General features: G+C 34.2%; 1 protein-coding gene across 5 annotated transcripts in view; it reads left to right on the top strand.

Moving 5' to 3' along the window:
* ERCC6L2 (ERCC excision repair 6 like 2) overlaps positions 1 to 26,939 on the top strand; it is a 207,085-nt gene that overhangs the window by 56,656 nt on the left and 123,490 nt on the right. For all 5 annotated transcript variants that reach the window (XM_045193622.2, XM_045193623.2, XM_053925211.1 and 2 more), the window contains exons 5-12: positions 4,318 to 4,479; positions 5,235 to 5,442; positions 9,443 to 9,583; positions 10,729 to 10,842; positions 11,119 to 11,238; positions 20,071 to 20,142; positions 20,712 to 20,857; positions 26,716 to 26,811. In XM_045193622.2, the coding sequence (XP_045049557.2) occupies positions 4,318 to 4,479; positions 5,235 to 5,442; positions 9,443 to 9,583; positions 10,729 to 10,842; positions 11,119 to 11,238; positions 20,071 to 20,142; positions 20,712 to 20,857; positions 26,716 to 26,811 (1,059 nt within the window). The remainder of the gene's footprint in view (positions 1 to 4,317; positions 4,480 to 5,234; positions 5,443 to 9,442; positions 9,584 to 10,728; positions 10,843 to 11,118; positions 11,239 to 20,070; positions 20,143 to 20,711; positions 20,858 to 26,715; positions 26,812 to 26,939) is intronic.

The raw sequence follows: 26,939 nt of genomic DNA, 5'->3' as shown, positions 1-26,939 counted from the left end.
TACTGTTTTCCACAGTGGCCTCACCAGCCTGCATTCCCACCAACAGTGCCCTAGGTTTCCCTTTTCTCCAGTTCCTCTCCAACACTCATTTGTTGATTTGTTTATGCTCTGACTGGTGTGAGATGGTACCTCATTGTGGTTTTAATTTGCATCTCTCTGATGACTAGTGATGCTGAACATCTTTTCATATGTCTCTGGGCCCTCTGTATGTCTTCCTTGGAGAAATGTCTGTTCAAGTCCTTAGCCCATTTTTTAATTGGGTTGTTTGTCTTCCTGGAGTTGAGTTGTGTGAGTTCTTTATAAATTTTGGAGATCAGGCCCTTGTCTGAGGTATCATTGGCAAATGTGTTTTCCCATAGTGTTGGTTCTCTTTGTATTTTAATGCTGTTTTCTTTAGCCATGCAGAAGCTTTTTATTTTGATGAGGTCCCATTTGTTTATTCTTTCTTTTGTGTCCCTTGCTTTATGGGACCTGTCTGTGAGGATGTTGCTGCATGGAATGTCTGAGATTTTCCTGCCAATGGTTTCCTCTAGGACTTTTATGGTGTTACGACTTATATTTAAGTCTTTTATCCACCTTCAATTTATTTTTGTGTATGGCATAAGTTGGTGCTCGAGTTTCATTTTTTTGCACATAGCTGTCCAGATCTCCCAACACCATCTGTTGAAGAGGCTGTTTTTGCTCCATTTTATTCTCCTGCCTCCTTTGTCAAATATTAATTGACCGTAAAGGCTTGGGTTTATTTCTGTGCTCTCTATTCTGTTCCATTGGTCTATGTGCCTGTTTTTATGCCAGTACCAGGCTATTTTGATTATAGTGGCCTTGTAATACAGTTTGATATCAGGTATTGTGATCCCTCCTGCTTTGTTCTTCTTTCTCAAAATTGTTGCAGCTATTAGGGGTTGTTTATGGTTCCATATAAATTTCTGAAATGTTTGTTCTATATCTGGGAAATACATCCTTGGTACTTTAATAGGGATTGCATTGAATCTATAGATTGCTTTGGGTAGTATGGCCATTTTGATGATGTTAATTCTTCCAATCCATGAGCATGGTACATGCTTCCATTTGTTTGTGTCTTCCTTAATTTCTTTCTTCAATGTTGTGTAGTTTTCTGAGTACAGGTCTTTTACCTCCTTGGTTAGGTTTATTCCTAGGTACTTTATTTTTCTTGTTGCTAGATCAAATGGGATTTTTTTCCTGATTTCTGTTTCTGCAGTTTCATTGTTGGTGTACAGGAATGCCTTTGATTTCTGAGTATTGACTTTGTATCCAGCTGTTTTGCCAAATTCATTCATTAGGTCAAGTAATTTTTTGGTGGAGTCTATAGGATTTTCCATGTACACTATCATGTCATCTGCAAACAGTGACAGTTTCATTTCCTCCTTTCCAATTTGGATGCCTTTTATTGCTTTTTCTTGTCTGATTGCTGTGGCTAGGACTTCCAGTACTATGTTGAATAGGAGTGGTGAGAGAGGGCATCCTTGTCTTGTTCCTGATCTTAGTGGGAAAGCTGTAAGTTTTTGTCCATTGAGTATGATGTTGGCTGTAGGTCTCTCATATATGGCCTTTATTATGTTGAGGAATGCTCCCTCTATTCCCACTTTGCTGAGTGTTTTTATCAGAAATGGGTGCTGTATCTTATCAAAGGCTTTTTCTGCATCTATTGATATGATCATGTGATTTTTGTATTTGCTGTTGTTGATGTGATGTACTATGTTTATTGATTTGTGAATATTGTCCCATCCTTGCATCCCTGGGGTGAATCCCACTTGGTCATGGTGTATGATCTTTTTAATGTATTGCTGGGTGTGGTTTGCCAATATTTTGTTGAGGATTTTAGCGTCTATGTTCATCAACGATATTGACCTGAAGTTTTCTTTCTTCGTTGTGTCCTTATCTGGTTTTGGGATTAGGATGATGCTGGCTTCATAAAAAGAGTTTGGGAGTCTTCCATTATTTTGCCATTTTTTGAATAGCCTGTGAAGGATAGGAGTTAGCTCTTCCTTAAATGCTTTGTAGAATTCTCCTGTGAAACCATCTGGTCCACGGCTTTTGTGTGTTGGGAGTTTTTTGATGACTGCTTCAATTTTGTGTGCTGTTATTGGTCTGTTCAGGTTTTCTGCTTCTTCTTCATTCAGTTTTGAAGATTCAGTTGGAAGATTATATTTTTTTAGAAATGTGTCCATTTCACCTAGGTTTTCAAATTTCTTGGCATACAGTTCTTCATAGTAATTTCTTACAATCCTTTGTATTTCTGTGGTATCAGTTGTAATCTCTCCTCTTTCTTTTCTAATTGTGTTTATTTGGATCCTCTCTCTTTTTTTCTTGATGAGCCTACTTAAATACTTGTCGATTTTGTTTATCTTTTCAAAGAACCAGCTCCTGGATTCATTGATCCTTTGAATTGTGCTTTTAGTCTCTATGTCATTTAACTCTGCTCTGATCTTGGTTATTTCCTTCCTTCTGCTTGCTCTGGGCTGCGTTTTTTGTTGTTCTTCGAGTTCTTGTAGGCATAGGATTAGGTTGTTTGTTTGAAATGTTTCTATCTTTTTAAGGTAGGCCTGTATTTCTATGAACTTCCCTCTCAGGACTGCCTTTACTGTGTCCCATAGGCTTTGGATTGCTGTGAGTTTGTTTTTATTTGTTTCCGGAAAGTTTTTGATTTCTTCCCTAATCTCGTTCTTGACCCATTCATTGTTTAATAGCATGCTATTCAGTCTCCATGATTTTGAGTGTTTTGGGTTTTTTCCTTTGGGGTTGGTTTCTAGTTTCAGTGCCTTGTGGTCAGAGAAAATGCTTGATATGATTTCAATTTTCTTGAATTTTTTGCGGCTTGCTTTGTGTCCTATCATGTGGTCTATCTTTGAAAATGTTCCATGTACACTTGTTGTCATTTTCTTAATGGTGTCTTTAAGACCAAGAGCAAAAGTTCTTCTTTAATGACGTCCAACTTATCAACACATCTAAGAAATCTATGCCTAACCAAGAGTCACAAGATTTTTTCTTACATTTTAGCTCTTATATTTATTTCTACAATCTCTTTTGAGTTAATTTTTGTGTAAGGTGTAAAATGTGGAAATACAAAATATAACTTCCCTCCCACCTGCTAAGTTCTTCTAGCTGGGTTAATAATGAAATTGACAGAGATATATTAATAAGAGAAAATGTCCAGACTTTATGGACGTACATTTGGAGATACCATAAGATATGAAACCTGAAGACACATTTGTTAGTTGAGGTTTATACGCAATTTTGCACAGAGGAGAAGGAGGGCAGGGGTCTAGGATTTCAAAGGGAAATGAGGCTATTTACAGGTAGATGAGAAAGAGCAAAGATGGTAAACAAACTTTTGTTGGGCCACCCAGAAACAGTGGGTCACAAAAGGGAATTTGGCAAACAGAATTTTGTTGCATCCTCCCTGTTTGTCACATTTGAATCATTCGTGCTAAGGTTATTATGCTAAGGTGAATATGCTAAGGTTCCCTTCCTGAAGAAGGTTTTTCTATCTGATTTCCTTTTGTTTCTTAATAGCCAGTTTAAAATCAATATCCCAAAGGCATACTTTGGGGTGGCAAAATTTTGGCTCCCCTCAGAGATAAGGCTCTAAATTATTTTTTTTTCATAGAACTTCCTGGAGTTTTACTCATTCAGTGTTTTATACTCAGTCATAGTTATTCTTTGGTTCACAGTCTGACACTCAATCCACTGAGCCACACCAGCCAGGGCATCATTCTTACTGATGCTCAAAATCTCCAGTTAGCCTGGAACCTGTGTCCTTTGGACATGCCCCCATTTATCTTTGAACATCTGTGCTGAACACTTGAAATCAACCATTTCTCAATGGGGTGCTGGTTCCTTTTAGTGGACTGACTGCTATGGGTGCTCATTGCTACTGTGATAACACCCTAAACCTTTTTATCAGATAGAGCTATATAGTATAGATTTTAAATTCATGAGTTTATATTGGTGTTTGCATTCATATTTAACATTACAAGTATTGCTTCCTATATTTTATATTTATTTCTCTCATTAATTTAAATTTTTTTCATTTTAGAAATGTTTAAATGAGTTTTTTTTTAATTTCACCATCATTACATAGATTGTCTATACCCTTTTCTCTCCATATACATTTTATTTTCATGGATTGTCCAAACTGTGACCATTTAACTAACTAAGTGAGAATGCTATGGAATCATCAGAGTATAGAGGGAAAAAACCTTCAAAATTTTGATAGAGAAAGCTGCTTTCTAAAATTATATAGGCTGAAAAAAGGACGTTTTTTCAACCTTCCCCCTTTTTGTTATCACTTAATAGTTTAGAATGGTCAGCTGTCATTGTGGATGAAGCTCATAGAATCAAGAATCCAAAGGCTAGAGTAACAGAAGTTATGAAAGCTTTAAAATGCAACGTTCGCATCGGCCTCACTGGAACCATTCTTCAGAACAACATGAAAGAACTGTGGTGTGTTATGGACTGGTGAGTGCTAACACTCTCTTTTTTTGTTTAATACACCTTTCACTTAATGTTGCCCTGTTGGCTAACTATTAGTTTCTAGGGGGAAAAATACAATTATTTGTTTACAGAAGTGCTTGATCCCAAACATAGTATAGAAAATAGAGTCCCATGGACACCTATCTTTACTCTTTTTCCCTGAAATAAGTTGGTGTAAGTTGGTGACCGAGTTTCATTTTTTTGCACGTAACTGTCTAGATCTCCCAACACCATTTGTTGAAGAGGCTATTTTTGCTCCATTTTATGCTCCTGCCTCCTTTGTCAAATATTAATTGACCGTAAAGACTTGGGTTTATTTCTGGGCTTTCTGTTCTGTTCTATTGGTCTATGTGCTTGTTTTTATGCCAGTACCAGGCTGTTTTGATTACCGTGGCCTTGTAATACAGTTTGATATCAGGTATTGTGATCCCTCCTGCTTTGTTCTTCTTTCTCAAAATTGTTGGAGCTATTCGGGGTCGTTTATGGTTCCATATGAATTTCTGAAATGTTTGTTCTATAAACAAACATTTTTACCAAACAAATTTACCAATTTTATTATCATCTTATAGTTATTTACTGAAAATGTCATAAAGAAAGAATGTTAGGTTTACTTGCCTTTTGTTATTGCTGTCATTAACAAACAAGTGACTTAGTCTATTTTTTAGAAGCCAAAAGAAGCCAATGTTTTTCTTTTAGATAATTTAATAAAGCCCTAACATTTTTTTAATACCTTTATGAAGGGCTGTACCAGGACTTTTGGGTAGCAGGATCCACTTCAAGAAGCAGTTTTCTGATCCAGTAGAACATGGTCAGAGACACACAGCAACAAAAAGAGAGCTAGCTACTGGCCGAAAGGCCATGCAGATGCTCGCAAGAAGGATGACTGGATGGTTTCTCAGGCGGACCAAGACTCTCATCAAGAATCAGTTGCCTAAGAAGGAAGACCGGGTGAGAACTGCATTTGTATATATTATTTCTGATTGTGTTTTATTTTTTTCTGAAAAAAATATTTTCAAGAGGAAGTCTGTCTCCTCTGATATTTTTTGAATATAGTGTTTTGCCTTTACTTGGTGTGAAAAAAATTGCTTTATGCAGAATTTTAGAAAACCTCAACTAAGCCCAGTCACTTTCCTTACTAACTTTACTGACCTGTCCGCTAACAGGTATATTATTAGTATGCATTAAACTCATTTTTCTTATTTTAGAACAAAATACGTTCTATGTAATTCTTTCTCAATGAAGAAAGAAGAACTTCTCTCCCTAATGTGTTTTCTGTTCATGTTTTGTAATTCCTTCATTGTCTACTGTCTACAGCCCAGCTTATTCTTTTGTACCTTAACTCTAGCTATAAGACCAAAATGGTTAAAAATTTTTTGTTATTATAGATTTGTTTCTTGTAGAATGCTATTTACAGTGACACAACTAGCCTAATTTTACAACTTTGTAGGAAAATTACAATTGAATTCTACTTATTATTTAAGGAGCTTTGAGGAGTTGACCTTAGGAGGATTTTTTTTAATATAGTAGTTCTCTTTTATAGTTTTTGTGTGGTTCTTCTAGCTCAGACAACAGACTAAAGATTCAATAAATTACTGTAAACTAAATCTAACTACTGTTGTCTTGAACAAGGGCAATCCTATCAATACCTTCTAGTCTGAGGATATCCTGTTGATCATTACTTTAAAAGATAGATTTGCAGGAAAGATATGATACTGATATGCAAGTTGGGCAACTGATATAACATTTGACTTTTGATTTAAAGCAAATATTATTTAATTGGAAAACTTCAGGAACCTCCACTTTTTAAAAATGTTTTGTGAAATTTAATGTATATTATTTAGTTGTCTGTCTAGTATGAACAACAAACCATAAAACTATGAAAAGAAAGTTGCACAAAAAAGTTTAGAAATTGGGCTCTGAAATCAAATGCCATAGGTCTGTCGTCACTCCCCTGCTTATGAGTTTTATGACCTTGAACAATTTGCTAAATCTCTCAAACCTTGGTTTCTTTATCGTTTATATGGGAAAGATGGAAACAGTGCCTGCCTCATGTTTTTGCTCTAAAATGTGTGACATGAAAGAAGTGTTCAGTAAATGTTACTACATGTTTTGATAATACCAACTGAACAATAAAATAATACTTAGGAATAAATTTAACCAGAGAAGTAAAAGACCTGTACACTAAAAACTGTAAGACACTGATGAAAGAAAATGAAGAAATCACAGATAAATGGAAAGGTATCTCATGTTTGTGGATTAGAAGAATTAATATTGTTAAAATGATTTCAAACTATACTATGAAGCTATAGCAATCAAAACAGCATGGTACTGGAATAAAAATAGACATATAGACCAAAGGAATAAAATCCAGAGCCCAGAAATAAACCCATGCATATACAGTAAACTAATATTTGACAAGGGAGCCAATAATACTCAATGGAGACAAGATAGTCTTTTAAATAAATGATTGGGTATTCACATGTGATAGAATGCTATTGGACTCCTGTTTTATACCGCTCACAAAAAGTTAACTCAAAATGGATTAAAGACTTAAATATAACACCTGAAACCATAAAACTAGAAGAAAACATAGGGAAAGAGCTCCTTGACATTGGTCTTGGAGGTGGTAGTTTGGATATGACACCAAAAGCACAAGTGAAAATAAACAAATGAGACTATATCAAAATAAAAACTTCTGTGCCACAAAAGAAACAATCAACAGAATGAAGAGGCAACCTACAGAATGGGAGAAAATATTTGCAAACCATCTATCTGATAAGAGGTTAATATCCAAAATATATAAGGGATTTATACAACTCAATAGCAATAATAATCTAATTAAACACTGATCTGATCTGAATAGACATTTTTTCCAACAGGTACATGAAAAGATGCTCAACATCACTAATCATCAGGGAAATGCACACCAAAACCCCAGTTCAGCATTACCGCATGCTTGTTAGAATGGCAATATAAAAAAGACAAGCATAACAAGTGTTGGTGATCATGTGAAGGAAAGTGACACCTTGTGTACTGTTTGTGGGGATGTAAATTGGTAGAGCTACTATGGAAAATCGTATGGGAGTTCCCCCAAAATTGAAACTGGGACTACCATATGCTCCAGCAGCCCCACTTTTGGATATGTATCCAAAGGAGATGAAATTACTCTTATAGAGATACATGAAGTCCCATGTTTATTGCTGTTATTCACAGTAGTAAAGACATGGAAACAATGTTAAGTGTCTGTTGACAGATGAATGGATAAAGAATTTGTAATATATAGATACAGATATATAATGGAATATTATTCAGCTATAAAAAGGAAGGAAATCTGTAATTCGTGAAAACATGGCTTGACCTTGAAGTCATTGTGCTAAGTGAAATAAGTCAAACAGAAAAAGAAAATACTGTATGATCTCACTTATATGTAGAATATTTATTTTAAAAAGCTACACTCATAGAAACAGAGTAGAATGGTGGTTGCCAGGGGCTATGGGACAGGGGAAATGGATAGATATTAGTCAAAGGGTACAGCCTTCAATTATAAGATGAATAATTTCTGGGGATCTAATGTATAACATAGTTGTATAACATAGTACTGTAGTGTATATTTCAAAGTTGCTAAGTGAATAAATTTCAAATGTTCTAATCACAAAAAAATTAAAATGTCATTATGTGAAGTAACGTATGTGTTAACTAACCTGGTAATAATTTTGTAATATGTGTATGTATGAAATTATCACATTGTTCATCTTAAACTTACACAATGTTTTATGTCAATTATATCTCAGTAAAGCTGGGAAAAATAATAACTCAAAATTTCCTCCATACCTTAATCATCAACTCCCATCTTCTATATCCTCTTTATTTTTATATGTGCTTTTGTATTCAATACAGTCAAGATACAGCTAATATATATAGTTTTTTCAAATCTAGCATTGTTTTATGTAGACGTCCCTGTATTTTCTCAGATGCACATTTTTGTCATTTTTGATAGTAATATTTCATTGTAGTGATATACACATATAACTGTTTATAAATAAATGGCTTTTCCCTATTATTCACATTGCTCGAAGTCCTGTTATGGGTGTGCTTAGATGTATGACCCTAGTTACATATAGCTATAGCTAGAAGAATTTTACCAACTTCTAGTACTGGAAATACAAGGTAAATTTTATCTCCTGAAATTTATGGCATTATTTTATTCACCTTTTTTCTCTTTTTGAAATTGGGCACAAAATAGCAACTTGTAATTGCTTTTATGGCTATTTACTTAACTCTTATTATTACTAATCTTAGAAATTTATAGAAAGATACTAAATACAAATACTTTAGCTTGTTTGCAGTAATTTGAAGTTTTCAATATTTTTCTAAGTTTTTCAAGTAATTCTGTAATTATAATTCTTACCATTGTTCTAAAATTTTCCATTGTTTCTTATCTAGTTTTTGATTTGACCTAAATTTTAGTAATTTATTTGCATGATAGACTAATAATGTAGAACCCTGAAAACACCCACAATTTTGAGAAATACACAGGGTGATGCAAAAGTAGGTTTACAATTGTTTGTATGGAAAATAATATAATTAATAAATAATAACACAAGAATAAACTCTGTATTTTGCATACTCACAACTGTAAACATACTTTTACCCCACCCTGTAAAAGGAAATCTCATAAGTTGTTTTCTTCATATTTTGATTCCTTTTAATTAAAAAAACAAACTCTTTGAGATATATTTGAAAATAAAGTTATAATTTGTATAGTTTTGGCTAGGGTGTTGGCAAAAAATATAGGGGATTTCAGAGAAATTGTTTTAATCATGTATCTAGAAGAATAATTTAGTTTATGAGCAATTTTCACTATTGCAAGCTATGAAACGGATGTGCATTGTGATTATTATTGCTATAGAAAAAAATACTAATAATTATCTTGTGTTTTTCTTGGCAGATGGTGTATTGTTCTCTAACAGATTTTCAGAAAGCTGTCTATCAAACAGTATTAGAAACAGAAGATGTGACTTTGATACTTCAGTCTTCTGAGCCTTGTACCTGCGGTAGTGGCCGAAAAAGGAGAAATTGTTGTTATAAGGCAGGCATTTTAGTTTGATATCTTTACTATCTTATTTTGATTACCTAGTACTCTATTGTAAGTAGCAAATAAAATTAGTTTTCCACAGATAGTTCTTTACTTTAGAAGCCATAACTTAATAAAAAGAGATAGTTTTAAAAAATATTTTATAATATCAAATAGTAATCATGGCAAAATACAAGATTCAAATATATTTTCATAAAATGGCTTCTTTGACCCTAGCCAGCATGGCTCGATTAGTTGGAGCATCACCGAGTAGCTGAGGGATTGTGGATTCCATTCCTGGTTGGGCACGTACCTGTATTGCAGGTTCCATCCACAACCCTTCCGGGCATGTGTGAGAAGCAGCCAATCAGTGCTTCTCTCTCACATCAATGTTTCTCTCTCTCCCTTCCTGTCTCCCCTCCCTGTTCTCTAAAAGCAATGAAAAAAATATCCTTCCGTGAGGATAAGAAAAAATCAAGCAAACTAGTTTTTGAAAGTAGCTTCAATTTGATATCCTCCTTTTCAGTTTTTATTGGGAAGTATCCTACTTTCATCTTGAAATTTCACTTCACTTTCAGGAAGTCTCACTATCCACTAAATAATAAACTTACTCTTTCACCACAAGTTTAAAATATTATTCTAATATGAGATATAGTATTCTTTTAATAAAAACTGTGTACAATGTAGAAAGCATTTTATTTTCATTCAGAATAAAATGTTTTACTTTCTATCGGTATTTCCCTTTTTCACCTCTATTTTATTATCAAGTTATCTGTCACATAACTTGGAACCCTTGGAATATAAATGAGAGGAGAGAGGAAAGGGGTCCCTACAACACTGCCACCTTACCATGTAGTTTCGTTACCAGGAACCTCTTACACCATATTTCTATGATTGTTTCAGGAGGGTAAATACTTTTGGAATGAGGACATTCTCCCCTCTTTCGTTAAAAATATCACTATGTTATGATTCACCAAAAGTATGATGTGATTCATGGATATTTGGTATAAAAAGTTGACCATCATTTTCCCAGAATGTATTGTGCCAATGATAACCCAATAAAAAATATTATTGTAAGTGATATATTTTGTGATGTAAGTAGTTACATAATCATGTTAGTCCTTTGCTTGTTTTTATTTTCTGTATTTCTCTGCTTACAGACTAATTCACATGGTGAAACAGTGAAAACCCTGTACTTCAGTTACCTCACAGTCCTTCAGAAGGTAGCTAACCACGTCTCGTTGCTGCAGGCTGCTAGCACCTCCAAACATCAGGTTTGGGTTGTCTTTTAAAATATCTTTGTCATGCTATCTGGTATAAGTATTTATACTTGATATGAAATTACCTAGCCAAATATCTTTAAGTTATTTTTGTATGAAATTCTGACTTGTTCATTTTTTCATTTATATGTCAGAGAAGTATACGCACTTAAGTTTTTAATCAAAGTGAGAAAATATAAACTTAAAATAACTTTTTAAAAATAATTTTGCATTCAATTTATATAGGTTTAAATGTATTAAGTTAATATTTCTTTTCATCTTCCTTTAAAGGAAACACTCATCAAAAGGATATGTGATCAGGTATTTTCCAGATTCCCAGATTTTGTGCAGAAAAGCAAAGATGCGGCCTTTGAAACACTTTCTGACCCAAAATATAGTGGAAAAATGAAGGCAAGTGCTCTTCTTTCAGTTTGCATACATATAAGGATGATATACAAAATATTTATCAAATGGTGTGATAGGAACACCAGCTAATCAGAAGAGAGGCCCAATTGTTCAGAAGAGGTGGTAGCCAAAGACAAATGGTCTAGCTGTGTCTGTACTCACTAGCTCACTATGAACCTGCATCTGGTGGGTTCTCAGTTAGCAGTAGGTATACCAGATATATTTCAAACTTTCCTACAGTACTGGATTCATATCCTCCTAAAAATGTATGTTGTTGCCACATGTGTAATAATTTGTATTCCAATTTTTAAGGAGATAATCTACCAGATATACAAATGCGAATGCCAAGAGGATGAGGATAGGCAGGAGCTCAGAATCAAAGAAAGAAACTTCCTGAAGAGTTCTCTAAGTTCTCTATTAGATCTCTAAGGGTTTTCAAGGCCTCTATGTCTAGACTGAACTTTCTGTCTTTTGTTTTTACTTGCCAACCTAGATCACAACGTTGTTATATCTCATTATGCAAAGGAGCATTTGCTTCATACTGTGACACTGACCTGCCATTGTGCTCTGGGTGATGAATTGAGGGAGGGTTCTAAAAAGTAATGCTAGGTTCTCCAACCATGACCCCTGCCCCTGGGCATGGCCTGTCAGAGCTGCATGAAATATTGACAGTTCTAGCCTCCTTGTAGCAGAATTCAGTTATTTAACCCCTTAATAACTATCAAGAATCTTTATTTATGTAATCAAAGATTTTTACAGAGCAATTTCCAACTTAATATTTTAATTAAGAAAAAGTAAGTTATTTCTTTTGGCAAAAAAAAGGAAATAATGCGAAGTAGGTTTTTTTTCTTTGAAATTCTGGAATTATTTTTAGCAGTTAATCTATATAAGCTCACCATAGTTTAGTTTGCCTGGACCTCTAAATTCAATGGTATAAAATGTAAACTAGGGAGATTACCCTAAAACCTTGTGTTTTTTTTTTCCCCAACGGAGATACAATTGGCATGTAACATTGTATTAGTTTAGGTATACAACATAATGATTTGATACATGTAAATATTTTGAAATAATTACCACAGTAAGTCTAATTAACATCCATCACCTCACATAGTTACAATGGTTTTTTCTTGTGAGGAAAGCTTTTAGGATCTACTCCCTTTTAAATATACAATATGGTCTTGCTAACCACAGCCACTGTGCTGTACAGCACATCCCCAGGATTTACTTATCTTATGGAAGCTTGTATTTTTTGACTACCTCACCCATTTCACCTGTCCTCTACCCCTTGCCTCTGGCAGCCACTAATCTATTCTCTTTACCTGATGAGTTTGATATTTTATTTTCTTTTGTTGTAAGATTCCATATGTAAGTGAGATCATGTAGTATTTGTTTTTGATTTACTTCACTTCACGTAATTCCCTCAATGCCTATTCATGTTGTAGCAAATAGCAGGATTTCCTTTTTTTTTTTTTTTTTAAGGGAAGGGAGGGAGAAAGAGAGGAAGAGAAACATCGACATGAGAGAGAAACATCAAACTGTTGCCTCTCACACGTGCCTGACTAGGGACCAAACCCATAGCCCAGGCATGTGCCCTGAACAGGAATTGAAATGGTGACCTTTCACTTTGTGGGATGATGCCCAATCAAGTGAGCCACACTGGACAGGGCAGATTTCCTTTTTAATGGCTGAATAACATTGCTATCCATTCATCCATTAACAGACACTTATGTTGTTTCCATGTCTTGGCTATTATAAATAATGCTGCAGTGAACATGGGGGTGGTGATATCTTTGAGATCAGTTTCATGCTTTGCATGTGGCTGTCTAGTTTTTCTAACAGCATTTAATGAAGATTCTGTCCTTTCCCCATTGTAAATTCTTGCCTCCGTTGTTTAAATCGACTATATATGTGTGGTTTTATTGCTGAGCTCTCTATTCCATTCTGTTGATCTTTGTGTCCATTTTTATGCCAGGACCGTACTGTTTTATTATTACTGCTTTGTCTTATAGTTTTAAGTTGGAAAGTGTGTTATCGTCAGCTTTGATCCTTTTTCTCAGATTGCCGTGGCTATTCAGGGTCTTTTGTGGTTCCATTCAGATTTTAGGAGTGTTTGTTCTATTTCTGTGAAAAATACCACTGGAGTTTTGATAAGGATTGCATTGAATCTATAGTTAGGAAGTATAAACTTTTTAGCAATATTAATTTAATCCATGATCACAGAATATCTTTCCATTTATTTGTGTCTTCTTCAGTTTCTTGCATCAATGTCTTAACAGTTTTTAGTGTACAGGTTTTTCATCTCCTTGGTTATATTTGTTCCTAGGTATTTTATTTTTTATGTAGTTGTAAATAGGATTGTTTTCTTAATTTCTCTTTCTGATAGTTGTAATTGGTGTATAGAAATGCAACTGATTTATCTATATTGATTTTGTTTCCTGCAACTACAGGATGGGGCGAAAATAGGTTCACAGTTGTGAGTACACGAAACACAGAGTTCATTCTTCTACTATTATTTATCAATTATTGTATTATTTTCCATACGAACAACTGTAACCTAATTTTGTCCCACCCTGTATACTGAATTTGTGTATTAATTCAAATAGTTGGGGGTTTTTTTTGGTGGGGTCTTTAGGGTTTTTCTATATGTAACATGTAATCTACAAATAGAGGCAGTTTTACTTATTTTTCCTGATTTGGTTTTTGGATTTTGCCTTTTATTTAATTTATTTATTTATTTGCCTAATTGCTCTGGCTAAGACATCCAGTATTATGTTGAATAAAAGTGGCAAGAGTGAGCATTCTTATCTTTTCTTGTTCGTGATCTTAAAGGACAAGCTTTCAGTTTTCACCATTAAGATGTTAGCTGTGGTATTGTCATATATGGGCTTTATTATGTGGAGGTATGTTTTCTTTATACCCACCGTGGTGGGAGTTAATGTATTTTTTAAAATAAATAGGTTTGTGCTGGTGAGAATATTCTATGATTTATTTTTACAACATATATTTCAAATCTAATTATATTTCCTAACAATAATAAATATTTTTGCCATCTATTTTATTGACTTTTATTTAATTATTTTAAATTCAAAATATGAAAAGCCCTATTAATGTAGAACTGAGCACTGATTATCCCATAACTTTTTTTTTAATCTTCACCTAAGATGAATATTTATTGACTTTAGGGAGAGAGAAAGGGGGGTGAGAGAGAGAGAGTAACCGATGCAAGTGAGAAACACCAATGGGCTGCCTCCCGTATGCGCCCCAACCGGGGATAGAACCCACAACCTAGGAATGTGCCCTGACTGAGAATCAAACCCACAACCTTTGGTGTATTGATGATGCTCTAACCAACTGAGCCACACACCCAGAGCTAATTATCCCATAATTTAAGCTAATAGAATACTTCCAAAAATCATGGTCTCCTTTGAAAACTACATTACCTATTGCTATTTATTTGAATTTTATTCATTTTGACTCTTCACAAAAAAGTTAGCATTCTTGAAATTAAATGAAATTTTATAATTGCACTTTATATCCTTACATATCCATTAAATATATAATTTAAAACATACTGTTAACAAGTTATATATTTAGTGAAATAGTGTTGGATTAAGATAATTATTGCATTTACATTTTATTAAGATTTTTAGAAGGGTAAAAGCAAGCATAAATTGTTGCTTGAGGCTTAGTGTCTTTATATGTGAAGGCAGCATGTAATTTACTTGTTTTTTGAGAAAGCACCAACGAATCAGAGACTGATAATAATAAGCAAGGGTTACATTTTTCAGGCTGTGTTCCATCATTTTATTAGCAACATCACCTGATGATTTAGTGATTGAAAACCTACAGGCTAATTATGGAATTACTGCCTAAGCAGTTAAGAACTCCAAGTTGCATGTACGTCTTTAATTTGGGTGATAAAAGATCCTAGTCCTATTTCTCTTAATATAAGTTAGCCTGCGGGTACAATTTCTTTGTGCACATAATGTCCACTGTACCCTTCATAGCCTCAAAGCCACAGTCATGAACTCCAGCTCTTTCTCTTAAGTATCAAGATATTTGTTGACCTCAATTACTATTCAAGGGGATGGTCACAAGTTGCACTTATTTCCCCAATAAGAATACGCATTTTTCTTTCCCTTGTGAAATGCCACAAAGCCACTTACTGTGGGGGCTGGAAAAAAAGACTAGGACACCCAGTTTAGTGCTGCTGGAATCATACAAGGGTCATTTTAATTTCTGTGCCTCACTAATCTGAATCAAGTTAGATCTGAGAGTCCTCAGCTCTGAGCAACCCAAATTTAAGATTCTTTTTTAGGGGAATTTTCTGGGTATGTGAAGGATAAGTGAGTGAATAAACATTGTGTCTGTATTGTTAAGACCCCAACCTACAGTGATTACACTGTCATTTTTGAAATTTCTAATAAAGGATGTTAGTTTACAGTTATTTATTTCATTAATGAGTCTGGTTTTTTTTTTTAACAAACCTAATAAATACCTTCAATACAAAAGTATTCAATTTGCTTTTTACTTTATATTCAAGAATACCTGAAAATGCAGTAGGTATATTATCCCAATTAATGAAAGTGGATTTCTGTGCAGTATATACATACCGGTACTTCTTTTTTTTTTTAGAGATTTTTCTTATTGTTGTTCAAGTACAGTTGTCTCCGTTTTCCCTCCACCACTCCCCCCACCCCACACCCATCACCACCTCTCACCCTCTACCTCCTTTGGCTTTGTCCATGGGTCCTTTATACATGTTCCTTGATGACCCTCCTCCCTCCCCCCCTTATTCCCCTCCCCACTCTGGTTACTGTTAGTTTGTTCTTTATTTCCATGTCTCTGGTTATATTTTGCTTGCTTGTTTCTTTTGTTGATTAGGTTCCACTTACAGGTGAGATCATATGGTATTTGTCTTTCACTACCTGGCTTATTTTACTTAGCATAATGCTTTCCAGATCCATCCATGTTGTCATGAAGGATTAGGAGTTCCTTCTTTCTTTCTGCTGCATAGTATTCCATTGTGCAAATGTACCATAGTTTCTTGATCCATTCATTTACTGATGGCCACTTAGGCTGCTTTCAGCATTTGGATATTGTAAATTGTGCTGCTATGAACATTGGGGTACATAGGTTCTTTTGAATTGGCATTTCAGGATTCTTAGAGTATAATCCTGGCAGTGGAATTGCTGGGTCAAAAGGGAGTTCCTTTTTTAGTTTTTTGAGGAAATTCCATACTGTTTTGCACAGTGGCTGTACCAGTCTGCATTCCCACCAACAGTGCACTAGGGTTCCCTTTTCTCCACAACCTCACCAGCACCTGTTGTTTCTTGATTTGTTTATGATGGCCATTCTCACCTGTGTGAAGTGGTATCTCATTGTGGTTTTAATTTGCATCTCTCTGATGACTAGTGATGCTTAGCATCCTCTCATATGTCTCTGGGCCCTTTGTATGTCCTCCTTGGAGAAGTATCTGTTCAAGTCCTTTGCCCATTTTTTAATTGGGTTGATTGTCTTCTTAGAGTGGAGTCATGTGAGTTCTTTATATATGTTGCAGATCAAACCTTTATCTGAGGTATCATTGGCAAATATATTTTCCCATATGGTTGGTTCCCTTTTCATTTCGCTGATGTTTTCTTTAGCCATGCAGAAGCTTTTTATTTTGATGAAGTCTCATTTGTTCATTCGTTCCATTATGTTCTTTGCTCTAGGGGATATATTGGTGAAAATATTGCTACATGGAATATCTGAGATTTTCCTGCCTATGTTCTCCTCTAGAACTGTTATGGTATCATGACTCATATTTAAGTCTTTTATCCATCTAGAGTTTATTTTTGTTTATGGTGTAAGTTGGTGGTCGAGTTTCATTTTTTTGCATATAGCTGTCAGGATCTCCCAACACCATTTGTTGAAGAGGCTACTTTTACTCCATTTTATGCTTCTGCTCCCTTTGTCTAATATTAATTGACCATAGAGACTTGAGTTTATCTCCAGGCTCTCTATTCTGTTCCATTGATCTACATGTCTGTTCTTATGCCAGTACTAGACTATTTTGATTACAGTGGCCTTGTAATATAGTTTTATGTCAGATATTCTCATCCCTCCTACTTTGTTCTTCTTTCTTAAAGTTGCTTTGGCTATTTGGGGTCATTTATGGTCCCATATAAATTTTTGAACTGTTTGTTCTATATCTGTGAAATATGTCATTGGTATTTTAATAGGGGTTGCATTGAATCTACAAATTGCTCTGGGTAGTATGGACATTTTGATGATGTTAATTCTTCCCATCCATGAACACAATATATGCTTCCATTTGTTTGTGTCTTTCTTAATTTTTTCTTCAGTGTTATGTAGTTTTCTGAGTACAGGTCTTTTACCTCCTTGGTTAGGTTTATTCCTAGGTACTTTATTTTTCTTGTTGCTCTATTAAATGGGTTTTTTTTCCCTTGATTTCTAATGCTGGTATTTTGTTGTTGGTATACAAAAATGCATTCAATTTCTGAATTTTGACTTTGTATCCTGCTATTTTGCCAAATTCATTTATTAGGTCGAGTAGTTTTTTGGTGGAGTCTATAGGGTTTTCTATGTACACTATCATGTCATCTGCAAACAGTGATTTCCTCCTTTCCAGTTTGGATGCCTTTTATTTCTTTTTCTTGTCTGATTGCTGTGGCTAGGACTTCCAGTACTATGTTGAATAGGAGTGGTGAGAGAGGACATCCTTGTCTTGTTCCTGATCTTAGTGGGAAAGCTCTAAGTTTTTGTCCATTGAGTATGATGTTGGCTGTAGTTCTCTCATATATGGCCTTTATTATGTTGAGGTATTCTCCCTCTACTCCCACTTTGCTAAGTGTTTTTATCATAAATGGGTGCTGTACCTTATCAAACGCTTTTTCCCTATCTATTGATATGATCGTGTGATTTTTGTCTTTCCTTTTGTTTATGTGATGTATTATATTTATTGATTTGCAAAATTGTACCACCCTTGAATCCCTGACATGAATCCCACTTGATCATGGTGTGTGATCTTTTAAACAAAGTATCAACAAAGATATTGTGGCATTGAACAATACCCTACATCAAATGGACTTAACTGATATATATATAGAACCTTTCATCCCAAAGAAGCAAAATACATTCTTTTCAAATCCACATGGAACATTTGCAAAGAGAGACTACCTGATAGGACACAAAGCAAACCTCAACAAATTCAAGAAAATTGAAATCATATCAAGCATTTTCTTAGACCACAAGGGCTTAAAACTAGAAACCAACCTCAAGGAAAAAATCTCAAAGACACTCAAATTCATGAAGATTGAATAGCATGCTATTGAACAATGAACTGGTTAATAATGAAATCAAGGAAGAAATCAAAAATTTCTGGAAACAAATGAAATAAACACACAAGAGTCCAAGACCTATGGGACACAAATAAAACAGTCTTGAGTGGGAAGTTCATAGTGATACAGACCTACCTAAAAAAGATAGAAATATTTCAAGTAAACAACCAAATCCTACATCTATAAGAATGGAAGGAACAACAACAAACAAAGCCCAGAGCAAGTAGAAGGGAGGAAATAACCAAGATCAAGGCAGAATGAAATATATAGGGACTGAAAGAACAATTCAAAGTATCGATAAATCTAGGAACCGGTCCTTTGTTAAAGGTAAACTAAATCAACAAGCCTTTAAGCAGATTCAACAAGAAAAAGAGAGGACCAAAATAAATAAAATCAGAAATGAAAGAAGAGAGATAGCAGCTAATACCACAGAAATACAAAGGATTGTAAGAAATTATTAAAAACAACTATATGCCAAGAAATTTGAAAACCTGGGTGAAATGGACAAATGTCTAGAAAAATATAATCTTCCAAAACTGAATAAAGAAGAAACAGAAAGTCTGAACAGACTGATAACAGCTGATGAAATCGAAGCAGTAATCAGAAATCTCCTTGCACAAAAAATCCCTGGACCTGAATGGTTTCACAGGAGAATTTTACAAAACATTTAAGGAAGAGCTAACCCCCGTCCTTCTCAGACTATTACAAAAAACCCAAGAAGAGGGAAGACTCCCAAACTCTTTCTTTGAAGCCAGCATCATCCTAGTCCCAAAACCAGATAAAGACACAAGAAAGAAAGAAAACTACAGGCCAATAACGCTGATGAACATAGAAGCTAAAATTCTCAACAAAATATCGGCAAACTGCATCCAGCAATGCATTAAAAAGAAATGCCTGTTTTTAAAACAATAGTATTACTATTATACACAGACTTCGGATTATTTGTTTCTTCCCTAAAAAGCACCGTGTATAGAGGCAGATTATTGGTATTTTGAGGTCAAAATCAAATGTGGAAGTCAGGGCTTACTATAAAATAGAGAAACCGAGAGGAGACAATGAGAAGAGGTATATATCTGACTGATAATTTTAAGAAATAAATATCAAGAGAAATTTTAAATACTTCCTAAAGGAATGCTACTCTGATTTAATTTCTGAACATATTGTAGGTATAAAAAAGTGTATTTTGGAAATTAAATTAATCTCTTTATTTGTGTCTCTTAATCTGAAATTATTTCTTTTTATTAAAACAAGATGAAATAAAATAAAATTCTTTAGGGACTTTACCTCATTATTCACAATATGATGATGAATAACATTTCATGTAATATCTAATACTTTATTTCTCTAAGTTGCCAACGATGAAGGGAATTAGGAAAGCTGACTGAGGTTATGTTCCATAAAAATACTTCTTAAGAAATTCTCAAGTGATGTTTATATGTACAAAGTGTACGCTTAGTTGGAACTGGTTCACTGATGTCCTGTGCTTCATTTCTAGGTCCTTCAGCAGCTTTTAAGTCATTGCAGGAAAAACAGAGATAAAGTTCTTCTTTTTTCCTTCTCCACCAAGGTGAGTTTGGTCTGAAGTGCATTCTTGATCAGCCCGGCCTTAATAAGGAGAAAGCCTCAAATACATAATGGCATCCAGCCATAGGTTCTGTCTTTTACATTCTGTAGGAATGGTAGTGAGGTAGCTAAGGGACTTTTAAATCTCAGTGATATCAGGGTTACTGTCAAATAGCAAACTCAAAGATAGGTTTTTAATTTTCCGTTGATATTTTCTGTTGATAATTAAAATGTTCTTTAAAATATTTAAGACATTTTAAAATGTAGGAAATAGCATAAATAAATGAAATATATTTACATAAATCTTTTGGCCAATACTTGTCTTATTATTTGGCTTTAGTTTTAAAAATTAAAGATTGATTTTTTTTTCCCCTAAAGAACAGTTGGTGAAGATTAAGGTCAGTTTTAGGATAATAAAATATATGAGTCAGAAAAATATCTGTTGCTCTTGTAATTATAAGAAATAAATTGTAAGCAGCAATAATTAATATTTAGTAAATTTTATCTCTGTAATGGTGTAAAGCTTATTAAACCATGAATTCCCCTTTGCCCATCTCTGTACCTTTCCTCTAGTTGCTTGATGTGCTGCAGCAATACTGTATGGCGTCTGGGCTTGATTACCGACGACTTGATGGAAGTACAAAATCAGAGGACAGAATCAAGATTGTGAAAGAGTTCAATGGCACACAAGATGTTAACGTTTGCCTTGTCTCCACAATGTAAGAAAATAAAATTTAATAACTAGATTTTTATCTAATTGCTTTTAAGATTTAGGGTAATTTTAAAACTATTAGTGAATTTTCAGTGGTGATAGTTGTATTGCTTTGTTTTATTTGACTTAAGGAAAAACAGCAAAGGTGCTATTAATTATGATTGAAAAAACAGTTTCTTGAGGTTTACTTAATCTTTTCTCTCAATTCCCTCGTCATCACTGAATTCCCCTTTATATATCTGTGTTCGCAAAGATAATAATCCAAAAAATAGTTTTGTAAAGGAATTTTCTGTAGAGTGTTCTGACTCACGTCTGTGGTCAGAACAAAACTTAATTAAAGAATTGAGTTATTAATCAAATAACAGGGAATCATTGGTGTCATTGATTTGCCAACTGTGATCAAGAAGCCCTAGAGAGCTCACAGGGCCTGGGGGCCACGCGTGTCCCTGCTTTGTCTCTACTTAATCTCAATCAGAGCAGCTCCACATTTATAAGTTTTATTAAAACTAAATCAGTTCTAACACTCATTTACAAGTCTCTAATTAAAACCTTTTAAAGAATATATACACTTTAGATGAAAAGTTACCAGTCAGTCGATATAAAAACCTAAGTAAAATTAATGTTTTGGGAGGTAACAAACCCATAACTATCAACATCTAATGTAGTTTATATATTTGCTCCCACTGTCTTTTAAAAAGAATTTCAAGGGATTTTAAAAATAAAATTATTTATTGTATGATGTAGAAAGTAGAAATAAGTCAAAAATTGTTTAATGAAAAAGAAAATGATATGTATGATGAGTGAGCTATCAATAGTTACTCTTGAGCACTAAAATTATTCTTAAGTTCTTACAGTAAGGCAAAAGGAGAGAAACTCTGCATTCCTAATTTCCCGTGAATTAATTCAAGTCGTAATTCCTCACTTGAGTCTTTACATACAGAGCATTAAATGGCATAGAATACTACCTTCAGTTAGTTTTTATAAAATAAACATAAGTATTTTTAAGTTTATCAAATAAATGCCTTCAACAGTTCAAATAATACAGAACTTATGAAACCAATTATCTCTCAATTAACTCCCCCCAGTCTAATTTGATGAATTCTGCCAAGCTCGTAATTATTTCTTTAACTGTATTAGAAATTACTATTTAATCCATCCATGGATTTTTAATTTTTATTTTATTTTATTTTTAAAGGGTTAAAATTGTTTTTCCTTTTATTATTTATTTATTTATTTATCTATTTTGGGTGAAAACTTATACTTTATTTTTTATTTTTTTAACATATTTTAATTGTTGTTCAAGTACAGTTTTCTGCCTTTTCCCCCCAACCCCTCCCCACCACCCCAGCCCTCCCCACCTCCTTCCCCTGTTTCCACCCCCATTGTTATTGTCCATATGTCCTTTATAATTGTTCCTGTAAACCCTTCACCCTTTTCCCCCATTATCCCCTCCCCTCTCCCCTCTGGTCACTTCAGCCTGTTCTCAATTTCAATGTCTTTGGTTATATTTTGCTTGCTTGTTCGTTTTGTTGATTAGGTTCCAGTTAAAGTTATTTTTCAAACGATATAATTCATTTTCTATTGGACACAATTTTAAAAAGCATACTTTGGGCTTGTCAGGGAATATTTAGGTACCCCTAATTATCCCAATCCCGTGAATCATAGTTTGAAAGGCTGTTGAGAAAAGCAATTTAGTATTTCTCTTAACCTTATTCCAGAAAATTATATCTTAACTGCCTCAGATATTTGAGGGCATTTTTTTACGTCCCAAAAGAGATACTAAACCACCCTTCAAATAAGTCATTAGAATCATATGTAAACCTATCATCAAAACCTGCCTCTGATTCTTTATTTTGTTATCTAACCAATCTCACACCCCTTTGCTCATTTTAGTTGTCTTCATTGACACTTACTTGATATAGGATAAGAAACATAACAGACTTTTTTTGCCTCTGAGGAGCACAAAGACCAATAAATGCCTATTAGAGTTATGTGTAAAGTTTCATGAGCATTTAAAGAATAGGCATGTTAAGAAAGATCATAAAAGGATAGTTATGTTTAAACGGATCTCTTATAGATAAAATTTCATTAGAAGGAAAAGCAGGTTTACCGTAAAGGGCATTTTATGCAGAGATAACAGCTTAGGTACAAAAATCACCAAGGAATTTACGGAAAAGCTGGGTATGTGACTAAATATGAGGAATCATTAGTTAATGTAACAAAAACCATATTGAGTGTTCTGTGGCAGGTCTTGGAGAAGAAAAGATGTAAAAGGTCCAGATCCAGCTCTTTTAAAGTTTGTAACTAAAAAAAATAGGATGGAGGGAGTAGGTAAGATACATGTAAAAGAGTGGTTTCAAAATAGTATGGTAAGTGCTGGTAGAAGGAAGCACAGAGGAGAAATAATTAGTTCATCCTTCATTAGCAATACTGAAGAACAAGTGGTAGTTAGCCGGGCACAGAAGAGAGCTAAGAAAATTATAAGTAGTGTATGAAGGCAACTTTAAGTATATTGGTAGTTCCATGAGATAAAGTCTGAGTATATAAGAGTTGGTCACTGATGGATAAGGATAAAGTGATTTAAAACAGAGGACTGCCATACTTGTTTTTTTATATCCTGTGCTTAAAATAATTTTATGTAGGATGAGAATGAATTTAAGGTCTGAGGTAGGGGAAGACAGTTAAGAAATCAATGAAATAATATCAGGACTTAACAGGTGTGATATAGTAAGGGCTTGAAATAGGGCAGGGGAAATAGGAATGGAGAAGGGACTAGAGAAAAATAATTTTTGAACTAAATTTGACAGCATTTATTATTGGATAGTTTTTAGTTTTTGTGGAGTATTTTTCCCCTTTAAGTCTGTCAGTGACAAATTCTTAGTTTTTCTTAATTTAAGGATGTCATGATTTACCCCTCATTTCTGAAGGATATTTTTGCTAGATATAGAATTCTGGATTTTCTAGTTCTTTCAGCACTAGAAAAATGTTGTACTCCTTCCTTCTGGCCTCCATGATTTCGGATGAGAAATCTGCTGCCATTTGAATTTGTTTTCTGTATAAGTAATGTGTTGTTACTCACTTACTGCTTTCAAGAGTTTTTTCTTTGTGTTTTGTTTTCAGAGGTTTAATTATGATGCATCTTGGCATGGGTTTCTTTGGATTTATCAGTTTTGTAGTTCATACAACTTCTTGAATGTGTAGGTTTATGGTTTTTCCCAAATATGAGAAGTTTTTAGCCATATGTGTTCAAATACTTTTTCAGCCTCTCTTTTTTCTCCTTCTGGGACTATAATGATTTGAGTATTAGCTCTTCTGTTACTGTCCCTCAGGTCTCTAAGACTATGTTAATTTTTTTCAGTATATTTTCCTTCTGTTCTTTAGATTAGGTACATAATATTGACCTGTTCTCATGTTTATACATTCTGTTCTCTGTCATTTCCATTGTACTATCAAGTTCATTCCAGCAAGTTTTGTAATTCAGTTATTTTTCAGTTCTAAAATTTCATTTGTTTTTTTAATATTCTCTTTCTATTTTCCTTATATCCTGATACTTTCTATTTTTAGTTTGTTTCAAGCATATTTGTAATTTCTTATCAAAGCATTTTTATTACAACCGAATTAAAATTCTTGTCAGATAATTCCAACATCTGATTAATTGTTGTCATCTGTTGATTGCCTTTTCTCATTCAAGTTGAGATTTTTCTGGATCTTGGTCTGACTAGTAATTTTTTTTTCAACATAACTGAAAAAAGAAAGGAAAGCTTTAAGCATCTGGTTATATATGCATTGGCTCCTCTTACATGTCTCAGGGCCAAACTCATTTGTCTGAATTAAAGAGATAAAGAAGAGAGGAGTGTTACAAATGACTTAATTTTGGTCATGGACATGAAGGTTAAAGTAGCCAGGCAAGACCAAGTTCTTTAACAAAATTGGTTCAGGAAAAAATTCTCATATGAAAAGAAATGATAAGGTGTGGTTTCAAAATAGATATCCATAACCAACACAGCATTTTCTTTTGAAGATTGGACTTTTTTTTCCTTCTTACAAAATGAATTTTTTTAATGTTGTTCAAGTACCATTGTCTCCATTTACCCCCCATCACTCCCCCCCATCCCAGCCATCCCCAACTCCCACCCTCAATCCTACCCCCTTTGTCTTTATCCAGGTGTCCTTTATACATGTTCCCAACAACCCTTCCCTCTTTTCCCCCCACTATCCCTTCCCACCTCCCCTCTAAATACTGTCAGTTTGTTCTTAATTTCAATGTCTCTGGTTATATTTTTCTTACTTGTTTCTTTTGTTGTTTAGGTTCCACTTATAGGTGAGATCATATGGTATTTGTCTTTCACTGCTTGGCTTATTTCACTTAGCATAACAGCCTCCAGTTCCATCCATGCTGTCATGAAGGGTAGGAGCTCACTCTTTCTGCTGTGTAGTATTCCATCATATAAACGTACTAGTTTTTTGATCCACTCATTTACTGATGGGCACTTAGGTTAGTTCCAGTAATTGGCTAATGTAAATTGTGCTGCTATGAATGTTGGGGTGCATAGGTTCTTTTGAATTGATGCTTCAGGATTCTTAGGGAATAGCCACAGCAGTGGAATTGCCAGGTAGTAATTTTTTATTGTATGCTGTACATTTTTTAGTATTATGTTATAAGACTTTATATCTGATTTAAATCTGTTTTAACCAGACACCATGCCAGACACATAGGGATGGAAATCCGTGTATTCTACTTAGCCTCTGTTGAATCCTGAGAGTGAGGTACTTCATTACTATTTCTGGATGGCCTCCACTGACACTACAACGGGACCTGGTTATCACTGGGAAGAAATGAAAGTCTTAGCTCCTCAATCAGTCTTTTCTGACACCACACAAGCAGGGGTTAAAAGTGTCTAATTACATTCAAGCAAGATTGGAAGTTTAGTCTTTTCACTTAGTCTTTACTGACTAGATTGAGGGTAAGGCCACAGATCTTTTTCTGTGGTCTTTGTAGGAATAGGCTGGTTATTATCTAACATTTTTCTGATTTAAAAGGCTACATCTTTCCTTTCTTTGGCTAAAGGAAGGATTTACTTGGGGCTTTTTTGTCTGTAACTGTTGGCATTTCCAGTTCACTAGCTTCTGCAAAGCCCAGTCTGGGATATATTAGGCAAGAAAAAAAGGCCAGGAAACTCACTGCCATGTCATTGTTCACGTCTTGTAATTCCTAGCCAGTCTGTGTTCTCTCTACCTTTTAGTGTCTTGTGGTCATTTTATATGTAATACCCAGGATTTTCATTTAGCTGCACTTAGTGGCGGAATAAGAAGAAGTGTATCTACTCCTAGCTTGATTTTTTTTAATGTGTACATTACTTTGTTTAGCTGCAACATACCATATTTTGCCATGTATAAAGCGTTCCCATGTACAAGGCGCACCCACATTTTGGTGCACAGTTATACATGGGATTATTATGCCCATTATACCCATGGTATGTAATCATTATACCCATGTATAATGTGCATTCTTATTTTTCCCTCAAAAATTTGGGCTAAAAGTGCACATTATACATGGCAAAATACGGTACCAACAGTATTTAAAAATTACATTATGAAACTTTTACAGAAATAGTATTTGAGTATAATCAGCATAGTCTGTTTATATAGACTCTAATGGTCAAATTTTTTAGGGGTAGTCTGGAGTGACAGAAAAATATATTTCATAACTATTTCATTTGTGACATATTTATGTTTTAATCACCTTGCTTTTACTATGTGAATGCAATATTATGTTGATTTGGTTATAGAAATATGGCACAATTGAGTTATAGGGTAACAGTTTTTGTTTTTACTGTTTTAATGTGCTCTTTCTGTTTCCTCTAGGGCTGGTGGACTAGGCCTCAATTTTACTGGAGCCAATGTTGTTGTATTATTTGATCCTACTTGGAATCCAGCCAATGATCTTCAAGCCATCGACAGGTATAATACTGACAAAATGTAAAGTGACCTGCAAGTACTTTTAATCAAAACATTTTTCTGAATTGGTTAGGTTGTTTATCATATGACTATGATTAGAAGATAGGGAAAACCTTGTTTAAAAAAGCTAT

Source organism: Desmodus rotundus, chromosome 1 (assembly GCF_022682495.2).
Source record: "Desmodus rotundus isolate HL8 chromosome 1, HLdesRot8A.1, whole genome shotgun sequence".
Classification (NCBI taxonomy): Eukaryota; Metazoa; Chordata; class Mammalia; order Chiroptera; family Phyllostomidae; genus Desmodus; species Desmodus rotundus.
Note: the sequence above shows the minus strand (reverse complement) of the source record. Positions and strands in the feature narration are given on the sequence as shown.